Source organism: Meles meles, chromosome 2, assembly GCF_922984935.1.
Source record: "Meles meles chromosome 2, mMelMel3.1 paternal haplotype, whole genome shotgun sequence".
Classification (NCBI taxonomy): domain Eukaryota; kingdom Metazoa; phylum Chordata; class Mammalia; order Carnivora; family Mustelidae; genus Meles; species Meles meles.
The window spans coordinates 51490828-51518559 of NC_060067.1; the positions used below are offsets into that span (position 1 = coordinate 51490828).

A 27732-nucleotide genomic window follows, 5' to 3' on the forward strand; every position below is an offset into this window, starting at 1 on the left:
CCTGTAGTAGGTGTTGAGTAAAAGAGGTGTGTTTAGCATAAAACATAAATATTGATGTTTGCTATCTCATCGCTTCACAGATATACACAGAAGTTATTTTAATGCTTATACATTATTGCAAATTATTTGAGAAATTAAATGTGGCTAAAAATTCAAGTAGTTGCTATTATAAGTTACGACCTGGTGTACTTTCAGACAAAAAATATTTGGGTTTTTTTTGCAATTAACATTCAAATGTATTAGATATAACTATTCTATGTGGAACTTTGAGGTTATGGTGAGCAAAGATTCCCTGATCTACTAACAACACTCTGTGTCCAAAGCTAATTCAGAAGGGACAGAGCCTCCAAGGTGACAAGAAAAACCTCTAGATTCATGGAAACACATTTCAATATTGTGTCACAGGAGGATGGGGTTTCCAGAAAAGATGTCTCCAAGGAAAAAAAAAGAGAGAGAGAGAGAGAGAGAAACTGATAAAGCATCTGATGTGTTTGAACATGTCAAGAAACAATTTACATTTCTGGCCCACAAGATAGGGATGAAATAGTGAAAGAATCCTAGAAGAGGAAGCCACCTACAACAGACAATCATTAACTCTCAAGCAAAACAAAAACTACAAGAAAAGAAACTCAATCACAAGACATTAAGGTGGTTCAGTTGTGCACCATTTCTACATAAAACAGTGATGTAAAAACTGAATGAAGATTTCAACAAAATTTGCTAACTAACCAAATGGGGAAAAAATGGAGACAAAAAAGTTTATTTTGTGAGGACGGTGCTAGAGCAGGCTGAAAAAAAACCTCATCTTACAAAGTCGGAAGTTAATATGTTGTATTTTCAACTAGAATACCAAATAATGACTGTATATGCATGCTATTTAGAAACACAGAAGTAAGTACTAGAAAAAAATGGTGAAAAGACTCAAATATGTTGGCTTTAGGGAACTAAGAAGGTGAGAGATGTGACATAAAAGATCTTTCTTTGTTGTTGGGTGTCATAATTCTCACAGTATTATTTGAGTTGTTTTTTTTTTTTAATATTTTATTTATTTGACAGAGAGAAATCACAACTAGGCAGAGAGGCAGGCAGAGAGAGAGGAGGAAGCAGGCTCCCCGAGGAGCAGAGAGCCCGATGTGGGGCTCGATGTGGGGCTCGATCCCAGGACCCTGGGATCATGACCTGAGCCGAAGGCAGAGGCTTTAACCCACTGAGCCACCCCGGTGCCCCAGTATTATTTGAGTTTTTAAACCATGTTCATGTTACCAAGATAAAATTGAAAATTAAGTTAGAAAAATCAAGATAACCACAAAAGAAAAGAAATGACAGACCTAAGTCGATCCTGTTTAGAGTGAGGAGTGGTGTAACAGAGGCATCTGAGACTATGCAAGTATGCTTCCCATTGTCTCGGAGACTGGGCTGCTCTGATATTTAGTGGCAAGGCCAATAATGAGGGCCTCCCGAGTGCAAGACGGCCACACACAAAACCAAGAAATGACCAGGCCAAATGCCAACAGCACCTCCAGTGGGAAACACCATACTCAATGGGAAAAAGAGTAAAGAAAAGTATAATGGGGGAAGGGGAGGTAGAAAAGAGGAGGGGGAAGCAAAAGGAAACTATCACATCAGAAAATATAAAATAATAATGGCAGAAAGAAGCTGAAACCTTGGTAATCACAAACCCACTAAATAGTCCTGTTTGAACAAAGTAAAGGTGAAGAGGAAAAGATATTTACCATGTAAATGCTGATAAAAATAAAGTAGACTTAGGGATATTGATATTATGTAAAAAGGCATCTGGCTGAGTCAGAAAATCATGCAACTCAATCTCAGGGTCATGGGTTCGAGCCCCACAAGGGGTGTAGAGATTATTTAAATAAATAAAACTTGGAAATTATATAAAAATGAATATAAAGAAAAAGCATTAAATGGGACAGAGTAATATTCTCATATTAATAAAAGTTAAAGCCCACCAAAACCATATAGCAATCATGAACTCTCATGCATCTAACAATAAAGTTTTGACAAATACAAGAGAAAAACCTGTGATAAATGCAGATATAATGAAAACTCCACTAACACAGGACAGACTCTCTCAGAGAATGACAGAGAAAGAGAGAATTTAATTAACATAGTTTATAAACTTATTCTCTTATGGACAGATATCTCTATGACTTTATGCATATAGGTACATATGCATGTATGTGGATATAACATATAGATATAACACAGACATACAAGAGACATAGATAGCTACTCAACAGCAGAAAATTATTTTCAAACACCTTGAAGTATTCACAAATATTAGAATTCATACAAGTACATTCTTTGACAAATAAACATAAAAAGAAGAAAGAAAAAGTAGAAGAGAAAATGAAGGGAGGGAGAGGAAGATTAATAAGAAAAGAATAAGTCCGTCTATCCACTTGGATTTTTTTTTTAATTCTAACTAAATCTTATAATAAAGAGAAAATAAAAGCAGAATGATTTTTGAGGGGAAAAAAGTGACATAATTTTAATAACTAACTGGGCCAAGAAAAGGTGGAAACCTGAAAATAAACATCTTCAGTGCAGCTAAACTTTAAACCAGACTTCACCTCAGCAGATGGAAGCTGAGGTACATGGCTGGAGAGGGCCAGTGGTGAGCCAGAGCAGACAGCTTCTTGTGCATCCTGGACACTGGACGCTCCACGGCAACAGGCAGGACTCTGAGCATGTCCATGAGAAAAAGACTTCATTCTAAATATCTGCCAAAATCAGAAGTCGTGAAACGCCTTCTGAATTTTCCTTTTTATTACCTTGCCTTCACCCAGGTCAACCAGATTCGACCAGGTCAGAAGGCTGAGTAAAGAAGCAGTAATAAGAGAAGCAAGGCAAGAAAGACGATTGACCACACCCTCTCCTCCAATAGAGCTAAGACGGAGACAGCCCTAAATCAGATTTGAAGTTTTAACTATTTCACAGACGGATTATTCTAAATACAAGATGAGCCTGTGTTTTATAACCGACAGTGGCCATATGTATCAGCCAGGGTCCCAGCAGGAAACAGATAGCACTCACACTGGGTAATTGAGGGGAGTTTCATAAAGGACTATTTACAATGGTGTGAGCAGGGCTTGGGGAAAGCAACAAGGGAGTGTGCAGAACCTCGGGGCTTGCAGCAGCATGAAATCATTAGCACCCCGGAAGGGGCTGAGGTAGAATCAGTTTCCAAAACCTTAGAGAGTAGTTACTGGCCAAGGGCTGCCTGGCAGAAGAGGAGGCCTTTATAGCTCAGGGACACAGCCAACCCACCGCCATCCAGCAGGAAGGGAACCAGAACAGTAAACATTCTGGCTTCTCTCCTCCCCGACCTGACTCTAGTACCTCCTACTGATACTTCCCATTGATCAAATCCAAACTGAAGTCCAAGGACCATGACGTCAATATGGATTGGCCGCCCAGGCCCAAGAGCAGAGGCGGTGGAGAGTCGATCTAACAGGCAAAGAAAACATCCAGCATACAGTAAGCCCTAAGATCACCCAGCCCACCTGTGTTGATTTCTGAGGGGAAGAGAAGAGCCACCCCTGTTAAGTGTGACCGCAAAGCGTTTTTCAAGAAAGTGCCCTGAGTGTCCTCCTTGCGGACGGCACGGTGTAATGTATAACAGAATGTGGATATAATTTAACTACTGACTTAGTAATTGAGGGAAGTGATAAATTCCCCTGGAAATAAATAGTGAGGAGAAATATTTCAGTCCTGGTTCTGGGACTCGACCCTTGGGGCTCCAACCCTGCACTTGTCGTGTTGTTGTTTTCTGATGATCCTAATATGCTCAGCTACGGAGGCTTCTCAGACTCCCTTTTTCATTTACTTTAGTCCTGTTTAACATATGCGGCTTTCTGTCTTCACTGCCTTCGCCTGTGCTATTCGGCTGTAATTATTCTTATATCTTTCAATTAAGTCTCTTCGCGTTCAGCCATTTATGCATCGAAACATGCTATCTAGTGAAAGACACTTTTCTCTGTCTTTGAAGAAAAATCTCTGCTCTTCTCTTCATCCATCAGAGCACTGTAGTAATCTAAACTGGCTTCAGTTTCTGATTGCCACTATGCTAATCTGAGCCCCATTTGGAAGGATGGAACAGTACACTGGAAAAAGCATCATGATAATAATAATAGCTATCATTTATTAAGCCTTACGATGGGACAGGCACTTTGCCAAGCACTCTACATGTGTACAGAAGGAAAAATCTTTTCCACGACCCTCTTAGGGGTCCCCGGCTGGGGCTGAAAATTAAACTGACAAAGACAGATTCAGAGGCAAAAAGCATACAGATTTATTTAAGTTTTATTTGCCCTGGGAGCCTTCATAAGGAAATGAAGATCCAAAGAAATGGTTAAATCTGAGTATTTTTATGCTAAGTTTGATGATGAGTGGACGGTTGTAGAGGAATGTGATAGGTCACCGAGCATAAGGTAAAAGGAGGAAAATGGGGGAAACTTGGCAAGGCCTGTTTACTCAGATTCTGCTCAGCATCCCACTGTCTTCAGAGATAAGGATGCTCCTTTCCTCCAGGGATAGGCACCTCTCCCATGAGTGTTTTATGACCTGTTTCAGGGGAGAAGGGCGGGGGAGGTTAGAGTAACCTCACTTGTGCTGTTTTCTCAAACTCCTTCAGCTTCCAAAGTATTGTACCATGCCCCGAACTCCATCCCATAATTTGTACCACCGATATCACCCCCAGTTAAACTGGAAGAATCTGGGGTTTCCTTGAGGAGGAGAGCATAGGTAACAAATAAAAGTAAAACTGTAAGCCAACCATCACTGAATATTCTCTATATGTGTCAGTTTATCTCTCTAGCCTTACTATCTCTGACCTCAAGCAACTCGCCCAACCTCTCTGTACCTCAGTTTCCTCATCTGCAAAAGGACAGTGATAATAACACCTGAGTCCTCCTCCTTGATAGTGGTGTTGAGGAAATGTATGGGATGTATTATTGGAGTGGATGCATTTGAAAATGACTCTCTGGGAGGCAGCGCAGGATTGTTGTTAATAAATGGTTTTTGTATCCACTGCTCCAGCCTACACTGGCTCTCCTAAGAAGTGACCCTAGAGTAACTAGTCTTTTACAGAGCCCACCCTGTCTTGCTGGCCTCCTCGAGATTCCCTCTTCTGGACTGCCTGGCTGCATTTGCTCTTTGCACCAGGGACCATCCAAGCCTGTTGGGCATGCAGTGAACCCGTCCACGCAGTTCCTCTGACGCCTGCACTCGGTCGTCACTCTGGACTCTCAGCACCTTGAGAAGGGCATTCATGCTGTTCCAGAACCTTGGGGCAGGAGGAACTAGCTCCTGAACAACACGTACTATAAAAGTTGTCCCCCAGGGACAAGTATTTTTCCCAGTGGCCTTTTTTCTGTTTCCCTTTAAAAATAATAATAAAGTTCTTTTATTACATAACTGTGGGACAAGGGATCAAACATCTGTGCTTAAAATGCAAAAGGTGCCCTACATTCAAGCCTCTCCTGCCCAGAAGAAATACCCTTTGCAACATTTAAATCCTTTAACTCTTTCCTCCCTCTACTACATGAAAATTATAAAGAGCACCATGCTATTAATCTGTAACTTCCTAGTGACCTCGAGGTAGACATGAAATACCCCTAGAAACCTCAACCCTTACGGGTTTGCCTGACCGGGTTCTAGTAGCAAATCAACTCAAAAATTTTATGAACACGAATTTGCTTTTCATTGTTTTCCTATCAATCACCAATGAGATTTTCATTGTACAATAAAACTGAGCAAAAAGGAAGGGGTGGAGAGCAGCTTCCCAAATCTACTCTATGAATTGCATCAGGTAAATTGATTCTGTTTGCCAGTTAAATACAAATGTCTTATTTTAAGTAATTCCATTTTAATGTGTTTTCTAGAACACCTCTTTAAATCTGGCATTTGTGAAAATGAGCTAATGGCATCCTTTATTTGACTAATGAAAATCACAGGCTTGAGAGTTCATGGGATATTTGAGATCATACCAACAAGTATTGATGGATCTCACAATGCTGCAGATACTGAGGCAGAATTCTGGACTTTCAGTCCTGGTTCCCATTTCCCAAGACAAGTGAGAAGACCTGGGGGTGAGTAGACATGGAGAGGCTGACTGAAGAGAGGTGGGTCATGTCCAGATATTAGCACCCTAAAGATTTCTGAGCCCACCAACTAACAGGACAAGAATTCCTAACAACTGGCCTCAGCAGGAATTTGCAGTTGCTGGTTTGGGAGGGTGTCTTCTGTATTAAAAAAAATTTCCAGAAATCCCATACACTAACTCACCCTGGATAACTTCACTTCTTTGAGTCTGTGTCCTCATCTGTAAAAAGGGAATAATTATATAGGAAGTGTATAAAATGTCTGCCATGGTGGCAAATAGTAGTTGTTTAAAAAGAGAGCTATTGGGGCACCTGGGTGGCTCAGTAAGCGAGGCACCCAATTTTTGGTTTCTGCTCAGATCATGATATCAGGGTCATGAGATTGAGGCCCTCCACCCTTGTGGGACTCTGCACTCAGTGTGGCATCTGCTTGGGATTCTCTCCCTCTTCCTCTCCCACTGCCCTTCCCCCCAATTTGCACATGTACAATCTGTCTCTAAAATAATAAATAAAATATTTTAAACAGAAACTATTATTGTTACTGTTATTATTCTCGTCTTTCCTGTGATAGCAGTTTTTTTCTATATGTGGTTTTCATATTTTCAAATATCTCATTAGACTCGCTAAGGTGTATTTAGACTCATGCAATATACCCAAATGCATCTGATGACAGGATAGGTCATACAGCAGCTCTGCTACAGTTTTTGTCTTTTGGACAGGTGCTCTTCAGAACCAATGTATCTCAGAAATTAAAAGCCCAGCTTGAGGTATTACTGAGTCATAGTCCATTGCCTAGGAGAGCAGAACCATCCATCCCCCCCAGATAGGGCTGCACTTGGTACCGGTGGGTCTTACTAAATGTATATGTGATCTAGGTTTTGTTATATACTTGAAATGGTTAATTAGAAGAGGTAGGGGAATCTGAAATGTCACAGCAAGCTCCTCCTGGCCCACTGTCACGTTTCATGAATCTTTGTGCTGAACGCATTTGGATTAAGCAGTGACCCCCTCCAAACACATTGCTTCTGTGTCTCCTCTCTTTTAACACCTATTTATGTCCCAATACATCTGCATTGTGTGGCTCAGTGAGATCCATTAAGTCCTTGGGCAGTGTTTACGGCTCCTGTTTTTATTATAATCTCTTTGAGGCCCAGATTTCTCACATAAAGTGATAGAAAACTACTGTACAGACAGTGAGTAAAACACTTCTTAAAAGAAAAGGAAAAAAAAAAAGAAGTTTGTATAAGATTCGCAATTTCAGTCTGCGAATTCTCAGAGCAACCCTGTGGGTGAGAGAAAATAATTTCTTGTAGGTTTTAGGTAAAGATATTATTTAGCTTTATTTGCAGACACAAAACTCTAAGAAAACATTACTTGCCATCAATGCCTCAGGCTTTAAAAATATTTATGAGATCGACATAGTTACCAGGAGGCAGACACTTCCTTTCAATGTCAGAGGTCAGGCACGTTGGCTAACACCCCAGATAATATTGATGTACCTTCAAAATTTAAAATAATGTTTATACTATTTATTTATTCATTCATATATAGAGCACCCATCCTGAAGTATCTGGGACACTGAACAAGGTTTACATAAATCTGACTGTTTTTTCCTCTGGGCCATTTGGCTCAGTCTGGTAGACCATAAATATTCAATAACACTTTACAATGACAAAGCATCTTTTATGCAAACATCTCTAAGCACATTATTCACCAATATTACAATCTCCTCTTTAACCTACTGGTAAAGTCACAGAAACTAATTGACTTTCTTCAAGGTCCCACCACAAATTGTTTATTTTGTAGATTAGAGTCCAGGTGTCCTGATCCTAGCTATAACTAAAGGGAGAAAAAAAAACAAACACACACATTTTTTAGGTGCTTAAGCTGATGACCTACACTAAATATTTCTAAATTGAATCTATTAGGCAAAACGTCCTCCTTAAAGATGTTAAATGTTGTGATGCATCCAATTGAATTTTATAACTTTTGTTCTAATTTGCCCAAGGCCAGTTACCATTTTCAGAGCCCCAAGTATGACCTATTTTAATTGAATTCTGTTACAAACACTTAAACTTTCACTCTTTAATCAAATCAGGTTTCTAAATAGAAATTAAAGTTGGAGCAGAACACCAAAACTTTTCATGGAAAGGTCCAGTTGCAGTAACAGCACGGCTGTACCAAAATACTGGAGCAAAGTGAAAAGCTTTTGTGAAGTGAAAAGGTATTACTGTGAGATTTGGGCAAGTCTCAAACACTTTCAGATTATGCAAGCAAAAGAAAATACTTCAGACTTGTTATTTTATAGCTCCTTTATGTTAAAGTAAGGCAGTTTAATATAGGCAATAAAATAACAAAAAAAAAAAAAAGGAAATATTTTTAGAATCACTCACAACTGGGGCACCTGGGTGGCTCAGTTGGTTAAGGTTAAGTATCTGCCTTAGGCTCAGGTCATGACCCCAGGGTCCCGGGGAGCCCCATGTCAAGATCCCTGCCAGGTGAAAGCCTACTTCTCCCTCTCCTTTTGCTCCTCCCCCTGCTTATGCTCTCTCCTGTTCTCTCTAACGAATAAATAAAAAAATCTTAAAAAATAAAATAAAATAAATCACTCACAACTATGACGGTCATTAACACACTTGCAAATGCCCAGTCTCAGGGAGCATAGCTGACCAGCTGACCAAGGGCCCCAAAATCCATCATAGGTGCAGTTTGCACCAAGGCCACACCTCCCCGAGCTGATCCCAGGCAGTGCTGAATATGGTGAGGCTACTATGACAAGCCTGTCAATGGAAGATGTGGGACTTTCTGACGGGAGACTTAACACTTCCCTGAAGACCTGGCCGAGCTCTCCCTTGCACTGTCCTGCAGTCTAAATGCTTCACTCAAACTTCCTTCTTCCTTCCTTCTCTCCTTTACTCGTCAGACCTGCATCCCACCCTCTCTCAGTTCTCACTCGTTTCTGTCATGAAAAATAAACTTCTTACATATTTAACACCATCCTGGCCTCTGCTTCCCAGAGGACCCAGTCTCACGTGCCATCTGATGGCAATGATGATGCTGGTGATGATAAAGATGTTGATGATGGTGGTGCTGATGGTGGTCAACACAATGATAAGGATTACAATCTACTGAGTTCTTTTTAAAATGCCAGACCTGGGTGGCTCGGTTAAGCACCATATTCTTGGTTTTGACTCAGGGCCTTGAGATCAAGCCCCACGCCAGGCTCTGTGCTCAGTGCAGAGTCTGCTTAGGTTTCTCTCTCCCTCTCCCTCTGCCCACCCCATCTCAGAAAAAATAAATCGATCTTAAAAATAAATGCCAGGCTGCGTGCTAAGAGGCTGCCTAAATTATTTCATGTACTATTCCCAAAAACCTCCGAAAGATAGATACTACCCACCTGAGGGAAGTAAGTCTTAAAGAGGTTAAGAAACAAAAACAAGATCACATTGCTCGTGAAAGTCAAATATGAACTCATGTTCTTCCTCAACCAGTAGAGCAACAACTATATTAGATCACTGGTGCTAGCAACAACTATATTAGATCACTTCTCTGAATTGACATTTTGTAGTACAATCGTCTGGCCCTTTTGTAGGTATTACAGTTACAATTACACTCGAAATAATAATGCATTGAGTTAAACCTTTTTTGGTAAGAAACTGAATTTTTATTTAAATTTTTGGATTCCTCAAAAATTGGCAATGATTTACTTCACTTTCGTTGTGTAGACCTGACTCAATCATTCCAATACTGTTAGTTAACTTATTCAAATATTTTTCGTATTTGTATTCCATATTTGAAGAGCCAGTACATCAATTCTGAGTAGTTCGGAGAGTTTTCCCAAACTCTTAAAACAAACAAAGGTCAAGCAAATGAGTCAAAGCCAAGAATTTAAACAATCGGGACCATTAAAACATCCAAAATAATAATACCCAGTCTTCAATTTTAGAATTTATTCACACTATTAAATAGATCACTTAATAACAAACTAATGGGCTTTTTCTAAGTGAAACAATTGGTACCCAAAAAAATGCACTTAAAAAGATTTATACCCCATAAGCATCTTTCTAAGGAAGAAAACCAGCTTGGAACTCATAGCAACTTGCTAATTCAAGAACAGAACTTTCTGCTGGCAGCAAATGCCTTTTAGAATAATTTGAGGTTTCTTTGACTCATATACTAATTGACTTTCCTCAAGGTCCTCCGGGAATCACTGGGTCAGTCTTCAGTCTTGACAGATTTCTGCTGATGTCTCAAAAACAACTCCCTGAGTACAGTCTTCTAGACTTTTCATGTTAAGGACTGATTGTAGCTGCCACATTTCCACAGTATGTCAACTGTCAGTGTAAAGGGATATTCCATTGGTAACTCCCCCAAAACAGCCTTCAGAAGTCAATATGCCTTCTACTAAGAAGACCATGCTTGCCTTGCAAATATAACTTCAAATTAAGTTACCAAGATATTGCCTTCCAAACAAGCTGCCCCTCCCGAAGTCCCTTCTACAGAGAAAGGAAAGCTACTGTTGCCCTTTGCTCTGACTCTTCAGCTTGTCCCATCATTGAATTTCCATTTCTGTTGGAACTGGGAAGGGGTCTGAGTAATAATTATGATGTCAGGTGCATGACAATTGCCTTGATTTTATAGAAGCTGGAAAGACTCACATTTTAACTTTCTCCAACCTAACACAACCCTTAAGCTCTGACTTTTAAATGGGCAAGAAACTAAATACCTAAATACTTTCTTAGCCTCTAAAAGTCTACTACCTCTGCAACTCCTTCCCTGACTATCACAACGCAGAACCCTCTGCCTTGTACTCACATCATCTGCACCACTCATTTTGGCCATGAGTTCCACATAGCCTCTGTTGCTTTGTTTCTTGTGGGCCTTATCCCATCATATTCCTCCCCTGTCACAAAGGTGTTGTGCAACATTGATCATATCAATCCATTTCTGGCTTCTGTAACATGTTTTAAAAACCACGTTCCCCAGAGTGAAGTCAAGAGTCGCCATTTGGGGAAGAAACACTCAAGAAGGAAATGCTGGGGGAACAGTCCACCCACCTTCCCTTCAACCAGAGAAGCTCCTTCACTATCTCTGTTAGAGTTCTGAGTTAGGCTTTCCTAGTTCTGCTGCATTAAAAAATGTTTTAAAACCACTGGATTAGGGCACCTGGGTGGCTCAGTGGGTTAAAGCCTCTGCCTTAGGCTCAGGTCGTGATCTCAGGGTCCTGGGATTGAGCCCCACATCGGGCTCTCTGCTCAGCAGGGAGCCTGCTTCCCCCCTCTCTCTCTACTTGCCTCTCTATCTACTTGTGATCTCTCTATATATACCAAATAAATAAAATCTTTAAAAAAAAAAAACACTGGATTAGAAGGTTTCTAGAATTCTTTCTAGTCAGTCTGACTTCCTAAAAGAATGTCAGTTCCATGTGGGCTCCTTCTGACCTTCTGAGTTCCTCTATAGCACTTGATCCAGACGTGGCAACCTTTGCTCCTCTTTGCACGTCCTTCTATAACTCTATTTCAAGTACTCTCATCCATTATGACTTCGACCATTAGCTAGACACTGGTGATTACCAGCAAATCTAACCAGAAAAGGAGATATGAATTTCCAATCACCTTCCAGGATTTCCACTTAAATACTCTGGGAGGGAGGGGGTCACCTGGGCGGCTCAGTCCATTAAGCATCTGCCTTTCATAAAAACAGACACATAGACCAGTGGAGAGCCCAGATATGGACCCTCAACTCTATGGTGAAATAATCTTCGACAAAACAGGAAAAAATATACAATGGAAAAAAGACAGTCTCTTCAATAAATGGTGCTGGGAAAACTGGACAGCTATATGTAGAAGAATGAAACTCGACCATTCTCTTACACCATACACAAAGATAAACTCAAAATGGACAAAAGACAGGAATCCATCAGAATCCTAGAGGAGAACATTGGCAGTAACCTCTTTGATATCAGCCACAGCAACTTCTTTCAAGATATGTCTCCAAAGGCCAAGGAAACAAAAGCAAAAATGAATTTTTGGGACTTCATCAAGATCAAAAGCTTCTGCACAGCAAAGGAAACAGTCAACAAAACAAAAAGGCAACCCACAGAATGGGAGAAGATATTTGTAAATGACAGTACAGACAAAAGGTTGATATCTAGGATCTCTAAAGAACTCCTCAAACTCAACACACACAAAACAGATAATCATAGCAAAAAATGGGCAGAAGATATGAAGAGACACTTCTCCAATGAAGACATACAAATGGCTATCAGACACATGAAAAAATGCTCATCATCCCTAGCCATCAGGGAGATTCAAATTAAAACCATATTGAGATATCACCTTACATCACTTAGAATGGCCAAAATTAGCAAGACAGGAAACAACGTGTGTTGGAGAGGTTGTGGAGAAAGGGGAACCCTCTTACACTGTTGGTGGGAATACAAGTTGGTGCAGCCACTCTGGAGAACAGTGTGGAGATTCCTCAAGAAATTAAAAATAGAGCTTCCCTATGACCCTGCAATTGCACTGCTGGGTATTTACCCCAAAGATACAGATGTAGTGAAAACAAGAGCCATCTGTACCCCAATGTTTATAACAGCAATGGCCATGGTCGCCAAACTGTGGAAAGAACCAAGATGCCCTTCAACGGACGAATGGATAAGGAAGATGTGGTCCATATACACGATGGAGTATTATGCCTCCACCAGAAAGGATGAATACCCAACCTTTGTAGCAACATGGATGGGACTAGAAGAGATTATGCTGAGCGAAATAAGTCAAGCAGAGAGAGTCAAGTATCATATGGTCTCACTTATTTGTGGAGCATAACAAAGAACATGGAGAACATGGGGAGATGGAGAGGAGAAGGGAGTTGAGGGAAATTGGAAGGGGAGATGAACCATGAGAGACTATGGACTCTGAAAAACAACCTGAGGGTTTTGAAGTGGCGGGGGTGGGAGGTTGGGGAACCAGGTGGAGGGTAATAGAGAGGGCACGTATTGCATGGAGCACTGGGTGTGGTGCAAAAACAATGAGTACTGTTATGCTGAAAATAAATAAATAAATTTTAAAAAATAAAATTAAAAAAAAAATTTAAAAAAGCATCTGCCTTTGGCTCAGGTTGTGATCCCAAGGTCCTGGGATCAAGTCCCAGCATGGGCTCCCTGCTTAAAGGGGAATCTGCTTCTTCCTCTCCCTTTGCCCCTCCCCTCCCCACTGTGTGTGCTTGTTCTCTCTCTCTCTCTCTCTCTCTGAAATAAATAAAATATTTAATTAATAAATAACCTAAGGGAATCTCAAGCCCACATTGAACCCATATGACCACTACCACATCAAGTCCAAACCTGCTCTTCCTCCACTGTACTGTGTTTCTATTCATAGTGCCACGAGGCAACTGGTCACCTAAAGTACAATGACAAGGATCACCTTAGTTGTCCTCCTACATCTTTCCCGCCCTGCATTATATTCATGAACATCTTTCCAGTTCTCCCTCATTTTTGTCTCTTTATGCTTTCTCCTTCATTCTGCCCCCTCCACCCAAATTCAGGCCTTCATTATCCCTTGCCTCATCTACTGCAAGCAGCCTAATGGCTGCTCCCTAGTGCCCATGTCTCCTTCCTCCAGTTCAGCCTCCACACTACAGTCAAAACTCCTTCTAACATACAGACTTACTCACATTTTTCCTGTTGCTTAAGAATATTTTATGGCTACCAAGAACCTATTGTCCATGATCCTAACACTAACGCCTCAGCCTGGTACCTTATATACATCACAGCATGGATCTACCCTACCTTTCTATCTTCAGGTCCTGCCATTTACTCTATCATCAGAAAACAGACTGTTGCAGGCTTTCTCAAAGCATGAGCCATCATATGGAACACTTATTAAAAAAAAGTAAATTCCTGGGCCCTATCTATAAATAGTGGTGTTGTATAGGCCCCCAAATCTACATTTTAACAAGAACTCTAGGTGATTCTAATACATTCCAAAATGTTAGAATCCTAAACTGCTTACCTACTTTATCAGATGTGACTATACCATTCCTCAAAAACTACATATTCATAATTTCATGCCTTTGCTCAAAATGTTTCCTCTGCTGCTATGCCCATCCTGAAAGCAAAACAAAACAGAACAAAACAAACTTCTTATTAAAAGCCCAATGTAAATGCCCATAAAGTGCTTCCCATTTTACTCTTGTGTCCCCACCCCTCCCACCGGTGCTCCACTAGCATCTGGGTTGTTCTGCCACTAGGATCATCACATCACATCATGGTTCCGCATATGCTTCTCTCCCTCACTAAAATGTGGGATTCAAATGATTTTATTTACTTTTTACAGTACTTTTACAGTGGAGTCTCTAATACTCACAGAGAATCAATGTCTAACTGGGAGGAACTACGTAGCAGGGATTCAAATAAATATTCATTCCATTTAAATTTAATTATTAACTCACGTGAGGCACCTGGGTCCTCTAATACCTCATGGAAACAGATCTTTTCTGACTCTTCTGGCACATTTTCTCTCCCAAGTCATCATCCAGCATCAAGATGACTACATCACAGTTTCAGAATGGCTGCATCTTATCTTTATTTGAGCCACAGAGAGTGTACTGGGGTGACCCTGGCAGATGTCTGGCCTCAGTTGTACAATGTCTATGCTGAGAAGCCTTCAGCTCTTCCTTCAGCAAGTCAGTTGAACACCAAGAATTTGTTGTGTACCAATATTTGCCAGGTTCTCAGCATTACAGGGAACCAAAGGACACATTAGGGTCTCCATCACCTCCATCTCCATACCTTGTTCTTCACACCAAAAAAGAAAGTAGGCAATGACCAAAGTCCCTTGCAATATTTCACCCTTTGAAAGAGCCTTCGTCTCCCACACTCTGTTACAGAGTGGTTGATATGCATCTCTAACCTGTGCCTGCAATCTAGACCCGGATAATAATTTATAAAACATATGAAGTAATGGACCATCAAGAGAAAATGTTGCTCTTTCAAAGATCCCCAAGTATGCATCTGTATGATAGACTACAATGACTCCAAAGGAAGATTATTGTCTTTAGAGTAAATAATGCTCTTTTCCCCCCAAGTCTCAAAGCCTGTATTTAAATGATTATTCATGGGTGTTGTGGGAGACTTTAAGCCTTAGCTTGGCAATTCCCAACATAAAAATGGGTAATGTTTCAAAAACCTTGTTTATGAGTCACCTGCCCAGAAACTCACTATTGCCTCTTACATTATGTCCCAAATTCCCAGGCCAACCCCCAAAATCTATTTATCTCATTACACACCTGAAGGGTATTCAGTGACACCTACCCCTATTTACAACATTGTTCCTTTGAGAAAATGTCCTCTAAATTCCCAGTCAAGTGACATGTAAATACATTTCTGCCTACATTCGGAGGCACATGGGGAAAGACAAGAGGATGAAAATGAGAAGTGAATGAGCACAGACATTCAGACAGGGATCAAAACCCTGTTAATCTTATATATACATTCAAAAAATGCTCTTCTCTACATGATTATTGCTCATTAGGGGCAAAGAATTATAGCCTCCACTATCAAGAGAGAGATTTTCAGAATTTGAAGTGACTACTACCCTCTCCTAGCTACCTGGTTGAAACATAAACATAGTTATAAAAAGATTTGACATTGACTCTGGAACTGTCCAACCTCTTCTCTATACTTTCAATTTTCCCTTAAATCCATTAAGCGCCTCTTATAATTAGCATACATTTGACATGGGGTTTAAATGGGTACACCATTGAAATTATTTTCTTATTTTGTGTCAACATAAAAGCAAATACATTTACGGTTTCAAAATATAAAATAGGCCCTTTTAGGTTAAAAAAGAAAGGAAAACCTAGCTTGTTTTTTTTTTCTGTTATTAAAATGTAAAGGATTTTTTAAATCTCATTTATTTTGTCAATTGGTTCTGCTTAACATTCTTCAGCCCAGTCCACTCTCAATTATCCATGCTAAGGAAGGGGGATCAGTGGCCTGGATAATCTAAAACAGCAGACAATTTTAAAAGCCCTTGTATTTGGCCTGGGCATACTTTACAATCAAACTCTGATTATCCACACTAATGAAAGGAAGAACAGGCACCTTGAGAAAGATCCAAAGCCAATATAGATGTGCTCAGCCGGTTCAGGACATCTCGAGGCAGAGGCCCATGAAGCATAGCAGAAGGAAAACAACAGAGCCCCATGTACTACCTACGATGACCACCCACACCATCCAAAATACCAACACACAGCTACAGTGTCTATATCAACCCCTCTCATGAGAGAAGTCATCTTTAGAAGCATGGAGTTATGGGACCCCTGGGTTGCTCAGTCGGTTAAGCAACTGCCTTCAGCTCAGGTCACATGCCCGAGGTCCTGGGTTTGAGCTCCCCACATCAGATTCCCTGCTCAATGCGGAGTCTGCTTCTCCCTCTGCCTATGTTCCCTCCCCACCCCCCACTCCTGTTTGCTTTCTCAAATAAACAAATAAAATCTTTTAAAAAAAGAAGATGAAGAAGAATCATGGAGTTATGTCCAAATACCCCTAGGTAAAAAGGCATGCTGCTTCAAACAGTTAATGTAAGAATGGATTTTTCATGTGTACTAAAACCTTTTAGGTGTTCCCTTTGCCCCCATGCCACTCCCTCACCTCTTACTCTACCAAGTTCATGGGTGACATACTCAGAAGAGGGGTATAAAGGCTAGAGATGAAGGAAACAGTGTGTGGGAGTAGGAAATACTCCAGCTTGGAAGGTAGGAGGCCTGGATCTTTGTCCCCTGTTGGTTTCTGCTCATGCCAGCAGCCAGGTGTGCACCCAAGCAGAGGGAACACAGCATTCAGCAGGACATGAAGGTCATGGCCATTTGAAGAATGGCATGTGCTTTATCTTGGTCCAAGAAGAAGATACGAATGAAGAAAGGAGCAAGAGGTGAAGCTGGGAATGTAGTCAGAGGTGAAAGTACAAAGAGTTTTTTTGTGCCATGCCAGAAGTTCAGAAATTATTCTCTGGAAGGTAGGAGGACAATAAAAATGTTTTTAATCATTGTTAAAACTTACTGAACACAGTTTGCCCAGGACTGCTCTAAGCATTTGATGTTAATAAACACAGTAAATGTTTGCAACAACTATTATTGTTGTTCCCATTTTACAGATGAGGAAACCACAGACGCAAAGCCCAGGAGTTTCCAAAGATCACAGAGCTGACAATTGCTGGAGTCAGGATTCCAACCTGGCCCTTTTGCCTTCAGAGCTCTTGCCGTCTCTCAAGAAATGGAAGGATGTCATCAGAATTTTAACAGACCACACTATAAACAATGTGCTGGAGGGACTGGAGGAGTAGGGAGGAGGGTAGGGTATTTCAAGAAGACAAGAGCCAGTGAGTCCCACAGCTAACGGAAAGGTAGTAGTAATGGAGAAGAGGGGGTAACCAAGAGGTTGAAAGGAGCTAGAATTAAAAATAATAATAATAATTGGTTAAATAAAGAAAAGAGGAGAGTCTGGCATGAGTTCCAGAGTGCTGGCCTGGCCACTGTGTAATGGCCTAATAATTTTTAAAGACTTTGCGCACTGGAAAGCAATCCTTACCAGATGGGCAGGCCCAAGAAGGAATGGCACAAGTAATGCTTTTTGTTTTCCAGTGCAATGCTGGCACATACTCATCCAAATAAACAAATGTCCCATCTTAATTGATGAATTAATTGATGAATTAACAAAAACAAAAGAACTTAAATGTACGAATATTTAGGCTATTATATGGAACCCATATTCCAAACAAATGACTGAGGTACAGCAGATTTTTTCTTGTTTTTCCAGGTTAAATATATTAACTCACATTTCACTCTTCATGTAACATCTATAAGCAACCATAGAAAGACAGATAAGAGGGGTGCCTGGATGACTCAGTGGGTTAAAGCCTCTACCTTCAGCTCAGGTCATGATGCCAGGGTCCTGGGGTCGAGCCCCGCATTAGGCTCTCTGCCCTGCAGGGAGCCTGCTTTCCCCCTCTCTCTGCCTGCCTCTCTGCCCGCTTGTGATCTCTGTCTGTCAAATAAATAAATAAAATCTTTAAAAAAAAAAAAAAAAGAAAGATAGAAAGAAAGAAAAGAGAGAAAAAGCCCAGGATGAGGAGGAAAGAAGCAGACATGTTATAGTTTATCAAAATAGTTGTGTCATTAAAAAAGCCAAAACCATTTATAGAACATTCCTATTAGGATGAAAAATATAAAAGGGTATGTGTGCATGAAAATCTGTGGATATATAGAAAAGACTAGAAGCATATACTCAAATTTTGAAAATAGTTCTCTGAATGACTCTTTTATTTCTTGCTTATTTACATGTTTTACGTATTCTACAGTTATATTACTTTCATAACACACACAAAAGAATTTTCTAAGCATATGTGATAGGCATCTCTATTTAGAACAATGCTGATACAAAAGAACACACAGGTAAGCAGATACTTACCCATAAATAACCCACATATGTCAATAGTGATTCCAGTGGATACCTTTCAACACTGTCCATGAAGCCAATGAAGGTAGTGGAAAATTCTGTACATGGAGTGTCTTTGTGTTGAGAATAAAAGGAGGTAAGAAATGATGAAAAGTGCAAATGGCGTGGAGCACCTGACCTCAGAAGCAGATGCCTGGACATGGGGCCCATGTAGGTCATAGTATTCCTCGTCCACCATGCCTTTCTCACATTGTCTGAATATTTCACTTTCTCCCATTACATTGTCTGAAATTCTACCAATTCCATGTTATCTCATCTTCTTTCTAAAAAACGTAAGACTAGACAATGTCTGGAGGTTGGAAGTGTTAGTGATGAGGAGGAAAATGAAAATGGTAAGAAGAAGAAGAGAGAAATTCACTTGCTAACTTGGAACAGTGCTTCATAGTTTATGAGGCACTTCCATATATTAACTCATGTTAACAGACTTCAACTTCCAGGTGGGGATGGAGTATACATATTTAATTTCTCTCCCTTACAACCTCACTGAAATGATAGTAAATAAGAAAATTCATAACTGAGCTGAAAACAAAAGAAAAAAAAAACCTGTCCCAATAGAATACCACATTTACTAAAGAATTTCCAAATAATAGAAAGAAAACAGAATTGTCTAAATGGTCTGAGAAACTAAAGCAAAGCATTAAAACACAAACTTACACTGAAGACTGGTGGTAAGGATTAAGAGGAGATCCTCTGGGGAATCTCCGTTTTAACCAAGCGAGAGCAGAGCAGGTCTCAGAGAGATCATGAAGATAATTAACTGAAGTATTATCTATCATACTGCTGGCTTGATTGGTTCCTCTCCTGCATAAGCAAAGCAGTTGGTACTCCCTTAGCCTATGTTGAAATCCTAAGAAATGCTTAATAAAGTGAGAGATGTGCTAGGAAGGATCCTTATCAACAATACTGAAATGGTCAAGAGAGGTTGAACAAACTCAAGCCAAACAAGAACTCGAAAAGGAGTAGGGACAAGAGACATAAAAGTAACAAGCAAACAGTTAGACAGGGAAAGACAAACACTGTATGACCTCACTTATGCAGAATCTTAAAACAAACAAAGCTCATAGAAAAAGAGACCAGATTTGTGGTTACCAGAGGCAGGAGGTGGGGAGGGGTTGGAGGAAGGAGCTCACTAGGCACAAACTTCCAGTTATGAGATAAGTAAGTACTGGGAACACAATGGATGACATGATGACTATAGCTAACTCTGCTGCATGGTGCACTGGCAAGTTGCTAAGGAAGGAGATCCTAAAATTTCTCATTGTAGGAAAAGACTTTTTAGGGGATGGTGGATACCTATACGAGATGATGCCAATTGGCCTTGCTGTAGTGATCATTTCCCAATATGTGTAAGTCAAATCATTAGGCTGCACACCTTGAACTTATACTGTATGTCAATGACATTTCAATAAAACTGAAAAAAAATTGACCTAATAAAAATGTAAAATCCTAAAAAAAAAAAAAGCAAACAAAAATATTCTTCCTTAAAATCCTTGAAATCTGGCAGTTATTGAGCTCTAAATCTTGGTTCTTTCCCCTCATATATAGTCTTTTATGAGAAGATTGACTGTCAATAGGTCCCATTCACTTATACAGAACACTGCTTCTTACAAAGTCAGCCCTGTTTCAGTTAAATAGAACTATTTAACTTTAAAAAACAACCTAAGTCAGAAGCTGATTTTTTTGTTTATATGTTTTTTTATTTAAATGTAATTAGCCGGGGCGCCTGGGTGGCTCAGTGGGTTAAAACCTCTGCCTTCGTCTCAGGTCATGGTCCCAGGGTCCTGGGATCAAGCCCTGCATCGGACTCTCTGCTGAGCGGGGAGTCTGTTTCCCCCTCTCTCTGTCTCTGTCTGCCTCTCTGCCTACTTGTGATCTCTGTCTGTCAAATAAATAAATAAAATCTTTAAAATAAAATAAAATAAATGCAATTAGCCAACATATAGTACATCATTAATTTCAGATACAGAGTTCAATAATTCATCAGTCTTACACAAGACCCAGTGGCCCATCACATTATGTGCCCTCCTTAATGCCCCTCACCAAGTTATCCTATTCCCCCACCCATGTCCCCTCCAGCAGCCCTCAGTTTGTTTCCTATAGTTAAGAATCTTTCATGGTTTGTCTCCCTCTCTGATTACTTCCCATTCAGTTTTCCCTCCCTTCCCTGATGATCCTCTGCACTGTTTCTTATATTCCAGATATGAGTGAAACCATATGATAATTGTCAACATACTCTTTCATTCATAAACATGAACAGACTCTCAAGGGTCACCAGACTTTGGGCAAAAACAAATAGCATGAAAGATAAGGCCCCAAATAAGCAAATAACCCCTAAATCTCAAAGTGATACAGAAAGCAAGCAAGAGAGAAAGAGAGAGACAGAAAGCAAGAAAGAGAACTCTCTTTTTTAAACTAGCATTCTTAAAAACATTTGAAAACAAAAATAAAACACGGCTTCCTAAAAGTGAAACAATCAATCAGAAGACAAAACACAGCTTCCTAAAAGTGAAACAATCAAAGAATAATTTGAAAACCTAAAAATGTAATTGCCACAACTAAATATCCAACATTGGAGTTGAAAAATAGAATGAAAGAAGCTAAAGTCTAAATTAGTAATCTGGAAGAAAAAGTTGAGAAATCATCCCAGATCCAAAGAAGCATAAAAGTTAGAAAAATTCTTCCCGTATTCATCCAGTGAACATTCAAAAAAAGAGATAAGCATTAGAAATTCTATAGGTAAAGGGTGCCTGAGTGGCTCAGTCAGTTAAGTGACCAAATCCTGGTTTTATTCCACTTCATCATTCTCATGGGTCATGAGCTCCAGCCCTGCATTAAGCTCAGAGCTCACAGGGGTGTCTGCTTGAAGATTCTTTCCATCTACCCCTTCCCAACTTGTGTGTATGCACACACACGTGCTCGCTCGCTCTCTCAAGTAAATAAATAAATCTTTTTAAAAAAGAAAGAAATTCTTTGAGAAGTCTAAGGCTTAGAGATGTTGACTGATGTAATTCTTCAGTAGTTCACAAATAGAGTCAGATATACTCCAGATGTGTCCCACTCCTAAGCCCAAGCCTGAAATTCAATCCGTACGTGTCAGTGTGGTCCCCATGCTTGTCTATAGCTGGTATCCATTCTGATTGGTTCATGTGGGTGCCAGCCTAGTCAATATCAGTTTTCTACAGCTCTACTCTTCATGGTCTTAACGGTCCCATACTGGTTGTTTATGGCTGGTATCCACTCTCACTAGTCAATGCAAGTGCCAGTCTAGCCTATACTCGTTGTTTACAGTTGGTATCTGCTTGGGTGTTGAGTGAGTTGATGAATATTTGAATATCATTCCTTCCTAAGCCCATACTCTTTCAATGATGCCTACATAATTTCATGGTACAATCAAAAAAGGGGGATGGATTAAATTAGGGATGAAGATTAAGGAGTGTGCTTGCTCGTGATGAGCCCTGGATATGGTATTCAAGTGTTTAATCACTATATTGTAGACCTGAAACTAGTATTGCACTGTATGTTAGCTAGTTGGAATTAAAATAAAAGTTAAAGGCAGGGGCAATAATTAAGATTTTTGTGGACAACAAATTTGAACCTGGGGGAAAAAAAGTAGTTTCTGTCATATCAACCTTTAAGCTATGAGAAATTTCTTTTTTTTTTTTAAAGATTTTATTTATTTATTTGATACAGAGAGATCACAAGTAGGCAGAGAGGCAGGCAGAGAGAGAGAGGAGGAAGCAGGGTCCCTGCGGAGCAGAGAGCCCGATGTGGGGCTCGATCCCAGGACCCTGAGATCACGACCCGAGCCGAAGGCAGCGGCTTAATCCACTGAGCCACCCAGGCGCCCCAGCTATGAGAAATTTCATGAATACATGATTCCCTCTGTTTTTCCTTTCTCCTTAGGTATCAAGAAATGAATAACCATGCTTCAATGTCTATTTTCTCTCCTTCTTTTCTAGGTGTTCCAGACAAAGCATAGATATCCCTGTTGAGCCCTTTTCTAGAAGATTTCTAAGGCAGTCATCCCAAACTTGGATGTTTAATGGAAGGGGTTTAGCAGAAAGCAGGAACCAAGATAAACAGGCCAAATTTGTTGATGGAGAAAGCAAATAGGAAGTGATCTAATGAGTTTCTACAGGCACTCCACCCTGAAGGCGCCCCAGTCGGTCTGATCTTGGAAGTTGGGCAGGGCCGGGCCTGGTTAGTATTGGGATGGGAGGAAGTGAGCTAATGAAATATAGGGCCTGTGCTGACATCTAAAGCAGGTAGATGAAATGTGCCTCTAGCTCAGGTGTGTACATTAGATGAGTTTTTAAAAGGGACTAGAGAAGATTAAGCTTGAACAGAAACCACCAGAAATAGGATCTAAAACCAACTAATGCAACTACACTGTTTACTCTCCTACTTTTTAAATGCAAAAATAAGAGATGCCTGGGTGACTCAGTGGGTTGAAGCCTCTGCCTTCGGCTTAGGTCATGATCCCAAGGTCCTGGGATCAGAGCCCCGCATCGGGGCTCTCTGCTCAGCAGGGAGCCTGCTTCCCTTCCTCTCTTTCCACCTGCCTCTTTGCCTACTTGTGATCTCTGTCAAATAAATAAATAAATGAAATCTTTAAAAAAAATAAAAATAAAAATAAATGCAAAAATAACTCCACATTTCTTAGCTATAGGATTCCATCTTTGACATCCAAAGGCAAACAGAAGGCCAAAGTTTGAGCCCAGCCCTAATTTCTCCCAACACAAAGCCAAAGTCAAAGTTAAATCAAAATCCAAACATTATATTGGTACCCAGTGCAGCATCAAAGGTTGAAAATGGCATTCATAAAACTGAGGCCTTTACTTCTTAAGAACCATAGACTCAGATCCCACCAGGAAGTGTTAATGGAGTAGTTTAGACTTTGCTTAGGATTTGTGGGATTTTGCAGAACATGTTCATCCCTTAAGAGCCTTCCCTGAAATCACTGGGAGTTATAAGCTCATAAGAGCTGTAGAATTGGGTCCTAAATGTCATTTTCATAGCTCCTCCGTGGCCGACCGAGGAAATAAACAAAATGCTACTGAGCTACCTGCTGTTTTCTGTTTCATATCCCCTCCAGCAGAAAACAGAGGCAGACGTGGCTCCACAAAGGGTTAAAATTCATGAGAATTATTTTTGTAGTTTAAAATATTGTATGAGACTCACTCTTGTATAAGCGATGATTATCTGCATTTTTTTCCCTGCCTCTTCATCTAACAAATACATTTTACAGTTTTTACAACTCACCTAAAACACATAATTTTCCTCCTGCTTATATCACTTGTTTATTATTTATTTATTAGATTTATATTGTGCTTTCCTCCAAAAGGTTCGAAGCACCACACAGGAAACTCTTATATAATAAACATTTCATTAAACTCGTCTTAAAAACCATAAATGGGGAAGTAGTCAGAGTGGAGGCAAAGGGATATAAACAAGGACAGGAAGAAAAAAGAACCTTGGGGTCTGGTGAAATTGGCAACCAAGTAATCAATATATTAGCAAGCCCGGTGATCAGAAAGTCCCGCCCTGCCCCTTTCCATCAGTCCCACATGCAGAGACCCTAAGGAGCCTTCTATTCCAAGTAACAGAGCCAAAATATCTCCATTTCTGTGGGGGGGGGGGGGGGCGGGGTGAGGCATAGGTATGCAGGGCAGTGGGGAGGTGGGAGATGAGCTAGTTATCTATCAGGATTCTCAGGATATGTGAAAACAAAGATACCTACACAGACAACTGTGCTTTGAAAACAGGGGGAATGATATACATGGTAATGTTTCATAACAAATCACCAAACTGTTAGTTTTTTTTTTTTTTTTCAAATACAATTCATGTTTAGTCCTCAGTTCTGAATGTATGTGATTTACAGTGGTTCTGTAGACTTTCAGGACCAGCGCAAACTTAAAGTTCAAAGATTCTCAAAATCACAAAATGACAGGGCAACCTCAGCTTTTAAATCCCAGGCCACACTGACTTGACAAAGCCATAGGACAAAGCCATTGACATCCCGTGTATGTGATCTCCACAACAGTGGAGGGGTAGCTAAATGGGAACTCTCTCAGAAGCTGCTGGTAGAACCAGTCCAGAAGGAGCGAAGAGGAAATATATTCCAACATGCAGAACAAAGAAGAAATGACCATTCCCACTATGTGCTGCAGACAATGTAACTCAGTAGAAGAGAATACAGCCAGGAGAAAGAACAACGTAATAGTATTATCACTGCTGTTACTATGTGTCAGGCACACTCCCGCTCTGGTTACACATGTTAACCTCTGTTATCCCCAGAACAAACCTACGAAGTGAGCAGGATCATTTTCCTAATTTTAGAAATAAGGGAACTGCGGCTTAAGTTATTAGCCTGCGGTCACTCAGTAAGTGCATGACCTAGGATTCAAACCCAGAGCAAAAAGGTGGGTAAGGGCTCTTAGGTGGAAAACAGCAAACATAAAAAAATTCTGTGAGCCGACAAAGAGAGAAGTCGTGTTGGATCAAGTCTCCCCACTTCAAAGCTGCTGGTATAGAGTTAACAGCACAATAGCAGGTTAGAGGCCACAAATAAAAATCTTAAAATAAGGCTGCAGCAAGCCTGGTGCAGAAGAGCATGAAACAAACTGACAGAAGAAGTATGGCAACCCGGAGACCCCATGAAGACAGGAGCTCAGAATGGACCAGTGAGGTCATCCCTTAGCCCAGAGTGAACAGGACCTGGAAACTGGTATCTGAAATCCACAATATTGTCTTATATAACTGACTGCAGATTTATGCCAAGTTAACCGCTGAGTCCTACAGAGTCATCCTCAGAAACCCTTTTGTGACCATCCCATATAAAGACCTGCATTGAGCACTTGCTAAGCACCAAGCATTTGATACACATCATCTTATTTAAGCCTCACGGCAACTATAATGTAAATACCATAATTATCCCCATTTTGCAGATAAGGAAGTACAGAGAGGTTGAGTAACTTGCTCAAAGTCACACAGAACTAGTAAAGAGTTTAGATGGACCCCAAGTCTAGGGAGTCCAGTGACTTGTTCTGGCCCCCAGAACAGTGAGGAAAGTAACCTCCCAGTTCAAGATGATTTGCCACAGCTGCTCTAGGCACTACTGCAAGAAACTCTCTAAGCTTTGTTTAAGCCTGGGTTTCCCACATGTATTTGACCAAATAAATATTTTTCCCATGATAGGCACGAACAACCCTTAATTCCTTTAGTAGAAAATACATACGTTTTGGGAAAACTAGCCTACTCTTCCTATTTTGGAGATGAGGAAGCTGAGACTCGGGAAAGATGATGGACTCACACGCTCATGCTCATGTGTGGTAGGATGGAGACCAGACCCAGCCCTCCAGCTCCATTCTCTCCCATCTTGCAGCTCTTCCTTGTACTCCTCAGCTGCCCGGGAGATGGGGCAGCACATGAGAGTAGGCTCTGCTTTGTGGCCACCAGAAATAGAACAGGACACCGTTCCCTAGAGAGGAACATCCTCCAATCAAGTCTCCTGGATTCTTTGAAGAAATTTACCCAATATTTTTCCAGCCAGTAGGGGAAATTGTCTTTTTTGTTGGGGGAATTGGGACAAATGTGTTCAAGAAACCAATGACAAAAGTAGCTAGTCCAATGTAAACTGATGTCTCAGATGACTTGAACAAACTGAAATGATAGGTGCAGCTTGGTGGTCCACCCCTCACTACCACCATCCCTGCGTAAGGAAAGGGACAAGGGAAGGTGAGCTTCTTCTGTCTGAAAAGTGACAGTTTCACTGATACAGTTATGGGCTCATTTATCCCTTTCCTTCTTTTCCTTTGGCTTCCTCACCCTCTTTCTTGGCACAGAGGACCCAAAAATGTCATTTCCATCCCAGCCCTAGCAAAGGCGAAGGAGCTTCTCCTACCTTCCACTTGATAAGCTGCAGTGGATGCCCCCCATCCAAATCCTTCTGGGAAAGCCATGCTTTCAGAAGATGGCCAGCTAGACCATTCAGCCAAACAGGAGCTGTGTGCCCTTTAGTTAGTGGAGTCCAAGAAATTGTGCAAACAGTCACCCTGACCAAAGTCTGGAATACAAATGTGTATGCAAATAAGAAGGGAGCCAGATTAAATGATCACACTTGACTGGCCATGGCCTTGATATGAATCCAAGACACTTTGTAAAGGCAAGCATTTCTGCTTTCTTCTCTGGGCACTTGCAGACTCTTAACAGAGCTGGACCAGCCTGGATGCTTCCGGCAGGACACCCATTCATCTAATCTTATCCATTTTAATAAAACACGTGGACATTGTTTTTAAAAGACACATAATCTTACTAGAATTTTCCCTTAATCAGTTCCTCCCAATTCTTAATCCCCACTCCTTAGAGATAACCATTTGCAACTGTTTCTTCTGGAATTTTCTCCCACGTTATTTAAAGAATAGCCTGAGATTACGGCTTCTTAATTTGCTTTTAGTTTTAGGTAATAACTATTTAATTCTGGATATAGAGGTGGAAGATCTAACTCACTCTCTCTGTCTCCCTCACTCTTGCTCTCTCTCCTCCTCCCCCAACAGGATGAGAGTCCCTTTTTTGTTTAAATAAATACTCGATATTTACATTACTATGACTATATATGGCCAAGACGGAGCCGTGGACTAGTAGTCCATGCTTACATGCAACCTTTTATTTTCTCTGGGGTTAATCAACTGTCTGGTTTTCGTACTGAATTTTCAGTATACCTATCACTAATTCATCCCCGAACAGTCCGATAGAATTCTAACTCTCTGGCTTCCAAGCCCCTCTGTTTCCCTGCTCATTCTGCCCTGTTTGTTTTTTAGGCCAGCACAGAGTCACATAATCTGCACCCTATATCCCCTCTCCTTTGTGCTTTCTTCCCCTTTGTCTCTCCCTTTTAGAGAAGCAAATCCTTGAATAACTTTCTGATAAAGGGGGCATGGAAAGTAATTTTTTGGAAACTCTGTGGTTCTGGGATTGTCTTTATTCTAATGTCACACTTGATATGCAGTTTGACTACTCTGGGATTCTATGATGGAAGTCAATTTCACTGAGAATTTTAAAGGCATTGGTTCATGGCCTTCTGGCTTCTGG

General features: G+C 40.6%; 1 protein-coding gene across 1 annotated transcript in view; it reads right to left on the reverse strand.

Moving 5' to 3' along the window:
• The window catches only part of LOC123930384 (cytosolic beta-glucosidase), a 117018-nt gene extending 90324 nt beyond the window's left edge, over nt 1–26694 (reverse strand). Inside the window, exon 1 of the mRNA XM_045986680.1 lies at nt 26546–26694. Within this exon, the coding sequence (XP_045842636.1) occupies nt 26546–26603 (58 nt within the window). The 5' untranslated portion in view covers nt 26604–26694. The remainder of the gene's footprint in view (nt 1–26545) is intronic.
• Nucleotides 26695–27732: the final 1038 nt, after the last annotated feature.